Source organism: Balaenoptera musculus, chromosome X, assembly GCF_009873245.2.
Source record: "Balaenoptera musculus isolate JJ_BM4_2016_0621 chromosome X, mBalMus1.pri.v3, whole genome shotgun sequence".
NCBI lineage: Eukaryota > Metazoa > Chordata > Mammalia > Artiodactyla > Balaenopteridae > Balaenoptera > Balaenoptera musculus.
The window spans coordinates 65209144-65224899 of record NC_045806.1 but is presented as its reverse complement, the minus strand read 5'-3'; the positions used below and the strand labels follow the sequence as shown (position 1 = coordinate 65224899).

The 15756-nt window shown below is 37.9% G+C and overlaps 1 protein-coding gene across 1 annotated transcript; it reads left to right on the top strand.

The window, feature by feature from the left end:
• The first annotated feature begins 11783 nt into the window (after positions 1 to 11783).
• Positions 11784 to 12787, top strand: LOC118888619 (serine/threonine-protein phosphatase 2A catalytic subunit beta isoform-like). The gene has a single exon (XM_036839896.1). It carries the CDS (start codon positions 11784 to 11786, stop codon positions 12705 to 12707), a length of 924 nt encoding a protein of 307 aa, XP_036695791.1. The 3' UTR covers positions 12708 to 12787.
• Positions 12788 to 15756: the final 2969 nt, after the last annotated feature.

Here is a 15756-nt window from a genome sequence, read left to right as displayed (position 1 = left end):
TTTAACAGCTCAAGCAATAGACCTTAAATGAAGTTCACATTGTACCAGAGAACATAGGGTGACAGTGACAGAGAAATGCTGTGACTGAAAAGTAACATGAATGATTTTTAAAACATCAGATTTATATCTAAATGAGTGTTATTCCCTTCAAAATTTTTGCCTTGGGTTGTGATATACATGCTAAAACTATTTTTCCACTGCTCAAAGCATTTCAGAAACCCTCTTCAGGAATTGCTTCCAGATTGGGTTACCCATTTTTTTTCAACTGATGATGTCGAAATTTAGCTACTGCTTTACTAACACTTTTAGCTGTTCCATTAACAGAGTGTAGGGCAAGGTCTGGTGAAAGAAGAAAAAAAACCAGTAGACAACCAGATGAATACGTGTAACTTTCCACTAGGAAGGATAGGGATAATTGCATTGTGGAGCATATTGCTGCAAACTAATTTGCAAATTTGTTATTAGTTAGTGTCCTTTGCACTTGACAACCTAGTCAAACTCCAGTCAGCTACACCAAATTTCTAGTGTTGCTGACTTTTTGCTAGGGATATAGAGAAATAGTCTCTTTTTATGTGATTGGCCAATTGACTAGAATGATAGCTGATCATTTATCACCTCTATTTTACTATCTGTGACTCAAACAAGAGCTTTTAGACTTTCTTAGAAATGGATGATACCTTAATTAGACGTTAAATGGTTTGTACAAAGAGCAGTTCCACATTACTAGAAGTTTTCAAATGAAGATTAGACAACCACTTGACAAGGATATTGAAGAGAGCACTTCTGCCTGAGGTAGAGAATTGTATCATATGAACTTCAAGATTTCTTCCAAATCTGAGACTCAGTCATCTTCTATTCAATTTAGTATTTATTAATTTTTCTCTTTCTCACCACACTCTCATTCTCTCTGTGTCTAGTTTGTCTCAGTTTCCATCCTAACAGGCAAGCTCATTAAAACCCAAACATGTAGTCTCTATAGCTACATGAGCGACTTTAGAAGAACACCTCTGCTATGGTCCCAATGACAAAGCTATCTGTGCTCAACATGGAAGGACTACAGTGAAGAAGTGAGCAGAACATGATGGTGGATAAACTGGATAGCTTCCCAATATCCCCAGCAGGTCTTGGGTATGGGATCATTAAATTATTTTAGTTGAATTCTTAATGCATTTAAAACATCTATATTTAAATATAAATACAAAAATTTTCAAAGCCAAATAAAAAGCACTATTTTGAATCAGTTCTTAATTATCCCAAATGGAGCATGAATAATCTCCAAAGGTGACCATCTAAAAGTGACTTGTACTTGGCCTTTAAAGGGTATATTATTCTTATCTTTAAATACATATGCCTCCAATATCCTAGGACTTTACTTTAGGTTGAACAATGAAGCAAAACTAAAAAGGGCTATATCTTAAACTTCCGCATCTTGACCTCTGGTTCAACTATTTACAGCCACTCCATTCCACCCTGCCAATGAATTACCTCACCTTTCAAACTGATGGAAAGCAACAACCAAAAGCAGAGGTGACCTCTCTCCCTAAACATTCTAGTTTACATATTCCCTTGCAAGTTCATACCTCCCTTTGAGCAAAAAGTTAATAGAACTTCAAGGACCTTTTCTTCATGTCTTCGCTGGGCTATGCTAATTCAAGACCATACTCTTGTAAAGTCAATACTTAAGCAAAATAGGCGATAATGTCAATAAAAATTTGAGTGCAAGATTTTCCAAGAGCAATATGGATAATATAGATATGTTTAATTATATTTAATGCAGTAGTTAAGACACTAGTTTGTGGTCACCATGTTTTGCTAAATAAGGAGTTGGGCTAATCAGGGGTTATCAACTCTGGTTACACATGAGAATCACCTTGGTAGCTTTTAAAAGTATATATTCAGTGCCCCTTCCCCAATTTCAGATTTTATTGGTCTGTAAATGTGCAGCCAGCTATGGTAGAGAATCACTAGGGAGATGATCCGTGAGGAGATATCATTATTCTCTAGATTTATGTGACTATGTTCTTTCTTACTAATACTGATTCTTCACTATAGAAATACTAACATTAAAGCAATTTGACTGAATAATTCAGTCAAATGGAACCTGCTATAAAACCAAAAAGAAGATTCATTTTAAATAATTTATCCATATTGGTTTGCTGCCCCTCCCCACCAAATTTCCTTTAATAACATTGACAGCTCTTATTTGCATGATAATATGATACCCAAAATTACCATATTCTAAACATAATGGAATGAACTCAGGATTTGAAAACAAAAGATCTGAGTTTGACTCATTTCCAGGCTATGTAATCTTGGGCAAGTCTTTTAGGCCCTCTGCACTTCAGTTATGTAACATGAGGTGATATCCCTATTTATCTCACTGAGCTATGAGGATCATATTAGATTAGTTATGAGACAGACAGTTAGTTAGAGACAGACGCGAACGATTTTCTGAGATGCTAGCTGAATGCTCCATCAGGGGCTCCTAAGAAACTAACCAGCTTTGTTGGGAGACCAAAGACTGACTCAGTTGTTGTTGACAGTTGATATTTTGGTACAATCAGTCTCCTGAAAAACTGACCCAAATTAAACTAAAAAATGAATACTTAAGCAAAAATTTTTAAATTTATGTTAAAAATCATCTTTCCAAAAAAGACAGGCTATCATGCTGGCAAATCAGTACAGTCTCTCACTTTATTACTACAACTACTACTGCTACTAATAATATATTTACTACTTACTAAGTTCCAGGCACAGTGCTAGATGCTTTATGATTATTACTTTATTTTATACAAGACCATGAAATATTATTATGACTATTTTAAAAATTAAAACAAAAACACGTGAGGTTCAGAGAGTTTAAACAGTTTTTCCAAGGTTACACAATTAGTAAATAATAGAACTGATATTCAAGTTCTGGTCTTTTTTACTCCAAATGTCATGCTTATAACCATTACTTTCCAGAAGTTTGCCTGCTAAATACCTGTAAAATAAAAGTTTAAAAATGAAAAAAATGTATTATAGACACAGTTTTAGTAGAAAGAAGAGTTGCATATGAATTTTAGAATCAAATATAGAATATTTTTATACTTCCTAATGCTAAATAAGTAAACATTTTTCTTGAACATTTCTTATTTGTCCAGGTGGAAATTATCCAGCTCAAGTACAACCCCATCATAGTTTGACTCATCAATCTCTAGCTCTGCCTTCACCTCCTACCATAACAAGATGGCATGTTAGGAAATGTCAATGAATTTTATTTTCAAGATATAAATATAGGAGAGGAACCAAGATGGCGGAGTAGAAGGATGTGCTCTCAATCCCTCTTGTGAGAACACCAGAATCACAACTAGCTGCTGGACAATCATCAACAGGAAGACACTGGAACTAACCAAAAAAGACACCCCACATCCAAAGATAAAGGAGAAGCCACAATGAGACAGTAGGAGGGGCGCAATCAGAGTAAAATCAAATCCCATAACTGGTGGGTGGATGACTCACAGACTGGCAAACACTTATACCACAGAAGTCCACCCACTGGAGTGAAGGTTCTGAGCCCCACGTCAGGCTACCCAACTTGGGGTCTGGCAACAAGAGGAGGAATACCTGGAGAATCAGACTTTGAAACCTAGTGGGAATTGATTGCAGGACTTTGACAGGACTGGGGGAAACAGAGACCCCAGTTTTGGAGGGCACACACAAAATAGTGTGCGCATCGGGACCCAGGGGAAGGAGCAGTGACCCTGGGGGAGACTGAACCAGACCTACCTGTTAGTGTTGGAAGGTCTCCTGCAGAGGCGGGAGGTGGCTCTGTTTCACTGTGGGGACAAGGACACTGGCAGCAGAAGTTCTGGGAAGTACTCCTTGGCATGAGCCCTCCCAGAGTCTGTCATTAGCCCCACCAAAGAGCCCAGGTGGGCTCCAGTGTTGGGTTGCCTCAGGCAAAACAACCAACAGGGAGGGAACCCAGTCCCACTCATCAACAGTCAAGTGGATTAAAGTTTTACTGAGCTCTGACTGACACAGCAACAGTCAGCTCTACCCACCACCAGAGCCTCCCATCAAGCCTCTTAGATAGCCTCAACCACAAGAGGGCAGACAGCAGAAACAAGAAAAACTACAATCCTGCAGCCTGTGGAACAAAAACCACATTCACAGAAAGATAGACAAGATGAAAAGGCAGAGAGCTGTATACCAGATGAAGGAACAAGAAAAACCCCCAGAAAAACAACTAAATGAAGTGGAGATAGGCAACTTTCCAGAAAAATAATTCAGAATAATGATAGTGACGATGATCCAGGACCTCGGAATAAGAATGGAGGCAAAGATTGAGAAGATGCAAAGAATGATTAACAAAGACCTAGAAGAGTTAAAGAACAAACAAACAGAGATGAACAATACAATAACTGAAATGAAAACTACACTAGAAGGAATCAATAGCAGAATAACTGAGGTAGAAGAACGGATAAGTGACCTGGAAGACAGAATGGTGGAATTCACTGCTATGGAACAGACTAAAGAAAAAAGAATGAAAAGAAATGAAGACAGCCTAAGAGACCTCTGGGACAACATTAAACGCAACAACATTCGCATTATAGGGGTCCCAGAAGGAGAAGAGAGAGAGAAAGGACCAGAGAAAATATTTGAAGAGATTATAGTCGAAAACTTCCCTAACATGGGAAAGGAAATAGCCACCCAAGTCCAGGAAGTGCAGAGAGTCCCATACAGGATAAACCCAAGGAGAAACATGCCGAGACACATAGTAATCAAATTGGCAAAAATTAAAGACAAAAAAAATTATTGAAAGCAGCAAGGGAAAAACGACAAGTAACATACAAGGGAACTCCCATAAGGTTAACAGCTGATTTCTCAGCAGAAACTCTACAAGCCAGAAGGGAGTGGCATGATATACTTAAAGTGATGAAAGGGAAGAACCTACAACCAAGATTACTCGACCGAGCAAGGATCTCATTCAGATTTGATGGAGAAATCAAAAGCTTTACAGACAAGCAAAAGCTAAGAGAATTCAGCACCACCAAACCAGCTCTACAACAAATGCTAAAGGAACTTCTCTAAGTGAGAAACACAATAAAAGAAAAGGACCTACCAAAACAAACCCAAAACAATTAAGAAAATGGTCATAGGAACATACATATCGATAATTACCTTAAACGTGAATGGATTAAATGCTCCAACCAAAAGACACACGCTTGGTGAATGGATACAAAAACAAGACCCATATATATGCTGTCTACAAGAGACCCACTTTACACCTAGGGACACATACAGACTGAAAGTGAGGGGATGGAAAAAGATATTCCATGCAAATGGAAATCAAAAGAAAGCTGGAGTAGCTATACTCATATCAGATAAAATAGACATTAAAATAAAGAATGTTACAAGAGACAAGGAAGTACACTACCTAATGATCAAGGGATCAATCCAAGAAGAAGATATAACAATTATAAATATATATGCACCCGACTTAGGAGCACCTCAATACATAAGGCAACTGCTAACAGCTATAAAAGAGGAAATTGACAGTAACACAATAAGAGTGGGGGACTTTAACACCTCACTTACACCAATGGACAGATCAGCCAAAATGAAAATAAATAATGAAACAAAAGCTTTAAATGACACAATAGACCAGATAGATTTAATTGATATTTATAGGACATTCCATCCAAAAACATCAGATTATACTTTCTTCTCAAGTGCACACAGAACATTCCCCAGGATAGATCACATCTTGGGTCACAAATCAAGCCTCAGTAAATTTAAGAAAATTGAAATCATATCAAGCATCTTTTCTGACCACAACGCTATGAGATTAGAAATGAATTATAGGGAGAAAAACATAAAAAGCACAAACACATGGAGGCTAAACAATACGTTACTAAATAACCAAGAGATCACTGAAGAAATCAGAGAGAAAATCAAAAAATACCTAGACACAAATGACAATGAAAACACGACGACCCAAAACCTATGGGATGCAGCAAAAGCAGTTCTAAGAGGGAAGTTTATAGCTATACAAACCTACCTTAAGAAACAAGAAAAATCTCAAGTAAACAGTCTAACCTTACACCTAAAGAAACTAGAGAAAGAAGAAGAAACAAAACCCAAAGTTAGCAGAAGGAAAGAAATCATAAAGATCAGAGTGGAAATAAAAGAAATAGAAACAAAGAAAACAATAGCAAAGATCAATAAAACTAAAAGCTGGTTCTTTGATAAGATAAACAAAACTGATAAGCCATTAACCAGACTTATCAAGAAAAAGAGGGAGAGGACTCAAATCAATAAAATCAGAAATGAAAAAGGAGAAGTTACAACAGACACCGCAGAAATACAAAGCATCCTAAGAGACTACTACAAGCAACTCTATGCCAATAAAATGGACAACCTGGAAGAAATGGAGAAATTCTTAGAAAGGTATAACCTTCCAAGACTGAACCAGGAAGAAACAGAAAATATGAACAGATCAATCACAAGTAATGAAATTGAAACTGTGATTAAAAATCTTCCAACAAACAGAAGTCCAGGACCAGATGGCCTCACAGGTGAATTCTATCAAACATTTAGAGAAGAGCTAACACCCATCTTTCTCAAACTCTTCCGAAATATTGCAGAAGAAGGAACACTCCCAAACTCAATCTATGACGCCACCATCACCCTGATACCAAAACCACACAAAGATACTACAAAAAAAGAAAATTACAGACCAATATCACTGATGAATATATATGCAAAATTCTCAACAAAATACTAGCAAACAGAATCCGACAACACATTAAAAGGATCATACACCACGATCAAGTGGTGTTTATCACAGGGATGCAAGGATTCTTCAATATACGCAAATCAAACAATGTGATACACCATATTAAAAAACTGAAGAATAAAAACCATATGATCATCTCAATAGATTCAGAAAAAGGATTTGACAAAATTCAACACCCATTTACGATAAAAACTCTCCAGAAAGTGGGCATAGAGTGAACCTACCTCAACATAATGAAGGCCATACACAACAGACCCACAGCAAACATCATTCTCAATGGTGAAAAACTGAAAGCATTTCCTCTAAGATCAGGAATGAGACAAGGATGTCCACTCTCACCACTATTTTTCAACATAGTTTTGGAAGTCCTAACCACGGCAATCAGAGAAGAAAAAGAAGTAAAAGGAATACAAATTGCAAAAGAAGAAGTAAAACTGTCACTGTTTGCAGATGACATGATACTATACATAGAAAATCCTAAAACTGCCACCTGAAAACTACTAGAGCTAATTAATGAATTTGATAAAGTTGCAGGATACAAAATTAATGCACAGAAATCTCTTGCATTCCTATACACTAATGATGAAAAATCTGAAAGAGAAATTATGGAAACACTCCCATTTACCATTGTAACAAAAAGAATAAAATACCTAGGAATAAACCTACCTAGGGAGACAAAAGACCTGTATGCAGAAAACTATAAGACACTGATGAAAGAAATTAGAGATGATACCAACAGATAGAGAGATATACCATGTTCTTGGATTGGAAGAATCAATATTGTGAAAATGACTATACTACACAAAGCAATCTACAGATTCGATGCAATCCCTATCAAATTACCAATGGAAATTTTTTATGGAACTAGAACAAATCATCTTAAAATTTGTATGGAGACACAAAAGACCCCGAATAGCCAAAGCAGTCTTGAGGGAAAAAAACGGAGCTGGAGGAATCAGACTCCCTGACTTCAGACTATACTACAAAGCTACAGTAATCAAGACAATATGGTACTGGCACAAAAACAGAAACATAGATCAATGGAACAAGATAGAAAGCACAGAGATAAACCCACTCACCTATGGTCGACTAATCTATGAAAACGGAGGCAAAGATATACAATGAAGAAAAGACAGTCTCTTCAATAAGTGGTGCTGGGAAAACTGGACAGCTTCATGTAAAAGAATGAAATTAGAATACTCCCTAACACCATACACAAAAATAAACTCAAAATGGATTAGAGACCTAAATGTAAGACTGGACACTATAAAACTCTTCGAGGAAAACATAGGAAGAACACTCTTTGACATAAATCACAGCAAGATCTTTTTTGATCCACCTCCTAGAGTAATGGAAATAAAAACAAAAATAAACAAATGGGACCTAATGAAACTTCAAAGCTTTTGCACAGCAAAGGAAACCATAAACAAGTCGAAAAGACAACCCTCAGAATGGGAAAAAAATATTTGCAAATGAATCAATGGACAAAGGATTAATCTCCAAAATATATAAACAGCTCATTCAGCTCAATATTAAAGAAACAAACAACCCAGTCCAAAAATGGGCAGAAGACCTAAATAGACATTTCTCCAAAGAAGACATACAGACAGCCACGAAGCACATGGAAAGATGCTCAACATCACTAATTATTAGAGAAATGCAAATCAAAACTACAATGAGGTATCACCTCACACCAGTTAGAATGGGCATCATCAGAAAATCTACAAACAACAAATGCTGGAGAGGGTGTTGAGAAAAGGGAACCCTCTTGCACTGTTGGTGGGAATGTAAATTGATACAGCCACTATGGAGAACAATATGGAGGTTCCTTAAAAAGCTAAAAATAGAATTATCATATGACCCAGCAATCCCAATACTGGGCATATACCCAAAGAAAACCATAATTCAAAAAGACACATGCACCCGAATGTTCATTGCAGCACTATTTACAATAGCCAGGTCATGGAAGCAACCTAAATACCCATCAACGGACGAATGGATAAAGAAGATGTGGTACATATATACAATGGAATATTACTCAGCCATAAAAAGGAACGAAATTGAGTCATTTGTTGAGACGTGGATGCATCTAGAGACTGTCATACAGAGTGAAGTAAGTCAGAAAGAGAAAAACAAATATCGTATATTAACGCATGTATGTGGAACCTAGAAAAATGGTACAGATGAACCCGGTAGCAGGGCAGAAGTTGAGACACAGATGTAGAGAACAAACGTATGGACACCAAGGGGGGAAAACTGCGGTGGGGTGGGGATGGTGGTGTGCTGAATTGGGCGATTGGGATTGACATGTATACAGTGATGTGTGTAAAATTCATGACTGTTAAATAAAAGAAAAGAAAATAATATACAATTTGCAGCCTCTGGGAAAAAAAGATATAAATATAAACATAATTTTCAACATCTGTATTCTCTTTACCCTTACTTCCATCCCCACCAATAAAAATTATTAAATGTGATATACATGTGGAAAGGCATAAATTAAAAGGTCTGAACCAGTATTTATCTTGATCTTCACAATCTGCTGCTTGTTCTTAGAGGCGTATCTTAGTAGTCAGGAATAGTGTGGTTTCCAGAAGTGGATGAAGATGATTAACAGGGCTTAGATTTAGAACTAGAGATGATCTCTGGGATTTGTCAGTCCCCATCAGTCTCTACCTTTTCCAGCTACTTCTCTCTATAAGTATAAAAACTTCAAATTGCAGGTTCAACACCATTCAATACGTTAGTAACACATTATCACTGACAGGTAGAATCTGGACCTAGTTCTCTTATTCTCAGCCCTACAACTGGTATTCTTAGTCCAAATTCTGGGCCCACATGAGTCCTCCAACATGTTGCTGTCCCTTCAGAGAACCCTCTTCCCCCAAGCTTGTATTACAATTTTCCAGTCCTTTTGCCTTATCTTCCTGAATATATCCTTTACAGTTCTTTGTTTACAAGCAACAGGAAGTAAATCTGGCTAACTTAGGCAAAAATAAATTAATTGGAAACATATTGTTTCTTCATAGAAATCACCCGAAAAAAAAAAGAAAAAAAAAAAAAAAAAAAAAAAAAACACCCGAAGGCTGCAGAACCAGGTTTAGAAATCAGCAAGAACCAAGGCAACTAAAGGCTAAGAAGATGTAACCATAGGAATAGGAATGCTCTTGTAGCAAAAGAGTATGCACTGGACCCTCTGTTGGAATAGAATAGATTCAAACTTGTTTGTCTTTTGGCAATTCCCTTCAAGTTTGAAATTCCAGGAAAGTAGTGTTAAGTTGGCATAATTATGATCACTTTTTCATCCTTTGGTTAGGGGAGGAAGTGGGACCTGATTACAGAAGATGCAATGGAGAAGAGGTAATTCCTCATAATGAAATTAAAATACTAATTAGGAAAAGGAAATTAATACTGGGCAACCAAAACCGTCAAATGTCCATGATGCTGAATATTTTCCAGCTTCCCACTTATCACTTGACAACACAAGTATTGTCTCTACCCTGCTACTAAGCATCACCCATCAAATCACACTCAAATCAAGCTCATTTGTTATGCACCCTTGGAAAGTGTGATTTCAACTTCAAGCCACACACATAGGGCCTACATCTAGGATCAGAGCCTGGTTCTGTCCATCTTTAGTTTGCATGCAGAAACCAGCCATTGAGGTCTCACCTCACAGGTAGAAATCGTCAGGTATGACAGGCAGGGAATACAGCTCTTTAGACTCTGTGAAGTTCAATTCAGAAGTAAGTCAGACAGAGAAAGACAAATATCATATGTTATCACTTATATGTAGAATCTAAAAAAAAAGAGTACAAATGAACTTATTTACAAAATAGAAGTAGATTCACAGATGTATAAAAAAAAAAACTTATGCTTACCAGTTGGTAAGGGGGTGAGGGATAAATTGGGAGATTGGGATTGACATATACACACTACTATATATGAAATAAGTAACTAATAAGGACCTATTGTATATATAGCACAGGGAACTCTATTCAACACTCTGTAAAGGCCTGTATGGGAAAAGAATCTAAGAAAGAGTATATATATATATATATACATACATATATATATATATATATACACATACATATATATATATGTATATATATATATATATGTATGTATATATATATATATATATATACATATAGAACTGATTCACTTTGCTGTATACCTGAAAGTAACACAACATTGTAAATCAACTATACTCCAATAAAAATTAAAAAAAAAAGAAAAGAAACAAGCCATTTAGGGCTCAGCAAACCTCACAGGTGGAAATCATCAGGTATGATAGGCAGCTAAAACAGATCCAGCCCTTTAGACTCAGTGAAGTTCAATTCAGAAGTAGCATCCAAATAATATGACAATAGATAATAGTAAACATTTCATTGGCGAGCCATAATTGTAAGTTATAATGTTTCTCAAAGTATGGTCTGCTGACCACTGGCATCAGAATCACCAAAAGAGCTTGTTAAAAATTAAAAGACCTGTGCTTTTCCCCAAACATAGTGAATCAAAATCTCAGATCATAGAATACAGGAATCTGAAATTCTAATACATACCACAAGTAATTTCTATGCACACTGAAGTTTAAGAATGGTGAACTTGGGACACCCGGAGGGAGGGGAGAGAAAGAGCGAGAGAGAAGGGGCAAGGGAACCGGGAGCGGCCGGCGGGCGGGAGACGGTGGCGACAGGTGCCCATCGTCCGGCGGGAGCTCCGCGGAAGCCCCGCACCTCCCCGCGCCCTTCACCGACTCCTGGGGCGCGCGGCCCGACGGGCCAGGGCGGGCAGGGGTCTCCCGGAGGCCGTGCGCCCGGAGGCGCCCGCGGGGCTTGGGCGGGGCGCGGTGTCGCGCTCCCCGGCTCCTTCCTCTCCCGCTGGGAGCTGGCAGCGGCGGCGGCGCCGGGCAAGGGGAGCGGCACCCGGGACTGGGGCGCGCGGGGTGAGGGGGAGGGGGTCGGGAGGCAGCGGGGGAGGGGCTCGGGCCACCATGCACGACAAGGCGTTCACCAAGGAGCTGGACCAGTGGGTCGAGCAGCTGAACGAGTGTAAACAGCTGAACGAGAATCAGTTGCGGACGCTGTGCGAAAAGGCTAAGGAAATTTTAACAAAAGAATCAAATGTGCAAGAGGTCCGTTGTCCTGTTACTGTCTGTGGAGATGTGCATGGTCAATTCCATGATCTTATGGAACTCTTTAGAATCGGTGGGAAGTCACCAGATACAAACTATCTATTCATGGGTGACTATGTAGACAGAGGTCATTATTCTGTGGAGACTGTGACTCTTCTTGTGGCATTAAAGGTGCGTTATCCAGAACGTATTACAATATTGAGAGGAAACCACGAAAGCCAACAAATTACCCAAGTATATGGCTTTTATGATGAATGTCTTCGAAAGTATGGGAATGCCAATGTTTGGAAATACTTTACAGATCTGTTTGACTATCTGCCACTTACAGCTTTAGTAGATGGACAAATATTCTGCCTCCATGGTGGCCTCTCCCCATCCATAGATACACATATAAGAGCCCTGGATCGTTTACAAGAAGTTCCACATGAGGGCCCAATGTGTGATCTGTTATGGTCAGATCCAGATGATCGTGGTGGGTGGGGTATTTCACCACGCGGCTCTGGCTACACATTTGGACAAGATATTTCTGAAACGTTTAACCATGCCAATGGTCTCACACTGGTTTCTCGTGCTCACCAACTTGTAATGGAGGGATACAATTGGTGTCATGATCGGAATGCGGTTACCATTTTCAGTGCACCGAATTACTGTTACCGTTGTGGGAACCAGGCTGCTATCATGGAATTAGATGACACTTTGAAGTATTCCTTCCTTCAGTTTGACCCAGCACCTCGTCGTGGAGAGCCTCATGTGACCCGGCGCACCCCAGATTACTTTCTGTAAATTCCTCCTGGGAAAACCTGCCTTTGTATGTGGAAGTATACCTGGCTTTTTAAAATATATATATTTAGAAAGAAAACAAACAAAAAAAACAACAGTAATCTATGTGTTTCTGTAACAAATTGGGATCTGTCTTGGCATTAAACCATATCATGGACCAAACTGTGCCATACTAATGATGAGCATTTAGCACAACTTGAGACTGAAATTAGTTCAACACTATGTTCTAGATAGGTCGGTCTTAACAGTTTGCCTGCTGTGTTTGTAGTAACCATTTTCCTTGGGACTGTTCAAGCAAAAAAGGTAACTAACTCCATCTCCTTTTGCACTTACTTGGAAATTTTAGTTGAGTGTTTAACTGGCATGGATTAATGGGGTTGGATTTTTATTTATTTATTTTTTAAATTATTTATTTATTTATTTATTTATGGCTGCTTTGGGTCTTCGTTTCTGTGCGAGGGCTTTCTCTTGTTGCGGCAAGCGGGGGCCACTCTTCATCGCGGTGCGCGGGCCTCTCAGTATCGCGGCCTCTCTTGTTGCGGAGCACAAGCTCCAGACGCGCTGGCTCAGTAATTGTGGCTCACGGGCCTAATTGCTCTGCAGCATGTGGGATCTTCCCAGACCAGGGCTCGAACCCGTGTCCCCTGCATTGGCAGGCAGATTCTCAACAACTGCACCACCAGGGAAGCCCGGATTTTTATTTTTAAGAAAAATTCACAAGCTAACTTCCACTTAATTCATTACCGTGTATTTTATTGAAATGTATAATTAACTGAAAAAAAAGATTCTTGGGAGTACGTTGTCATAACATTTAAAGAGATTTCCCTTCCTTTAAACTAAATTACTATTTTATGTTGATCTGCATATTTCTGTATATTTGTCATGACAGTGCTTGCATTCTATTTGGTGTACTGAGCAAGTAAACTTTCCATTTTAAACAAACAAACAAAAAAAAAAGAATGGTGAACTTGAGGTTATTTGCTTATAAGACAATAGTAATTCCCAACAGGCCAGCTGAGCAGAGAAAAGGGATTCAGGAGGCTAATACAGAAGTCAGAGTAGACCATCAGCAAGTTAACATGGACTTGGCTACTGTCCTAGGGTTCAGAAAGGAGAACTCCAGGGAAGAAGGGGGAATGGACAGAAACAAAACAAAAATCCAGTCCTAGCAGACTGAAGTAGAAGACAAGGTACCAAGGTAGGGACTCAGGCTCAGAAAATAATTAGTGAAAATGGGTTACCAGAATGGCAAGATGGGGACAAAGTGAACAAATCACAAGAGCATTTATCCAAAGGATCATAATTGCAGGTCCAAACAAGTAGCATGAGTAACTTGATATTGAGTCACAGAGTGATAGGATGGCAATTTTAAAGCCTTATATTCTAAAATCAATGTTTCCAGGCTAAGCCTGCAGGTGGGAACAGTGGTCCCAGCTTTGGCACTAGGAGGACTAAGGATGTTTGAAATCAAGCAGGAATCAGAAAATGATAAATGGTAAATTTCTTTCCTGAAGCAATTATTTATAATGGCTTTGCTAGAAAGTCAATCTTTTACCTTCACAATGAGGGATAATGAATAGGTTTGCTCACCTATTCATTACAGGCATAAAGAAATAGCAGAAAAATAAAAAAAAAGACGAATAAAAATAAAATGAAGCACACAGAACAAAGAGAAAAGAAAACAGTGAAAAGAAAAGGAACAAGATAAAGTATGAGAAATTTGGAAAGAAAAGGAAAGGACTTTGCAAGCTTCCTGTAAGAGGCATTAGAACAAGACCGGTGGAACTTTAAGAGGGGGAAAAGTATTTCAGCTGCAAAAAATCAACATAGCTTTATGAGACAAATCAACATAGAAGAATGGAATAAAATTTCATGGCAGGAAAGAGATTTAGATAATAGTGAATGACTTGGAACACCCTGTGTTGGTGGTCAGAACAGAACATATTCTCACATGATTTACTTATATATACAGTGAAATAAGTTATATGTGATTCATTATGAATGCTTAATTTCATGCTTTGTAAATTCTAGTTATAATCACGTTCATACAGCATATGTATTGCTATTCTTCAGTATTACTCTTCCACATTACTTACTTGCTTACTTACTATAAAGGTCCTAGTTTTAAAAACTTGAAAATTTATTGATTGTATCCTGCAATACTATCAAATGTCTGGTTTTGAATACCACCCCCTTAAAACCAAGATCATTCAACAATGAAAGAATAGTCTTTTCAACAAATGGTTCTGGGACAACTGGATAACCACATGCAAAAGAATGAAGTTGGACTCCTGCCTTACAACATATACAAAAATAACTCAAAATGGATTAAAGATATAAATTTGAAGGCTGATGCTATAAAACTCAGGAAAAAACATAAGTGTAAGCTTTCTGACTTTGGATTAGGAAATGAATTTTTAGATATGACACCCAAAGCATGAGAAACAAAATAAAAAATAGGTAAACTGGACTTCATCAAATTAAAATCATTTTTGCCTCAAAGGATACTATCAAGAAAGTGAAAAGACAAACCACAGAATGGGAGAAAATATTTGCAAATCATGCATCTGTCAAGAGTCTAGTATCCAGAATATATAAAGAGACCTTATGTTAACAGTTAAAAACAAACAATCCAAGTTAAAATGGGCAAAGTACTTGACATTTATACAAAGAAGATATACAAATGGCCAATAAACATGTGAAAAGATAATCAATATTATTAGTCATTAAGGAAACACAAATTAAAATCATAATGAGATACCACATTATACCCATTAGAATAAATATAATTAAAAACAATAAGAAGTGTTGATGAAGATGTGAAAAAAATTGGAACCCTCATATATTGCTGGTGGGAATGTAAAATGGTGCAGCTGCTGTGGAAAATACTTTAGTGGCTACTCAAAAATTAAACATGGAACGACCATATGACACAGTAACTCTACTCCTAGGTACATACCCAAAAGAATTGAAATCAGGTACTCAAGCAAATACTTGTACACAGGTGTTCACAGCAGTGCTATGCACAAATAACCAAAAGGTGGAAACAACC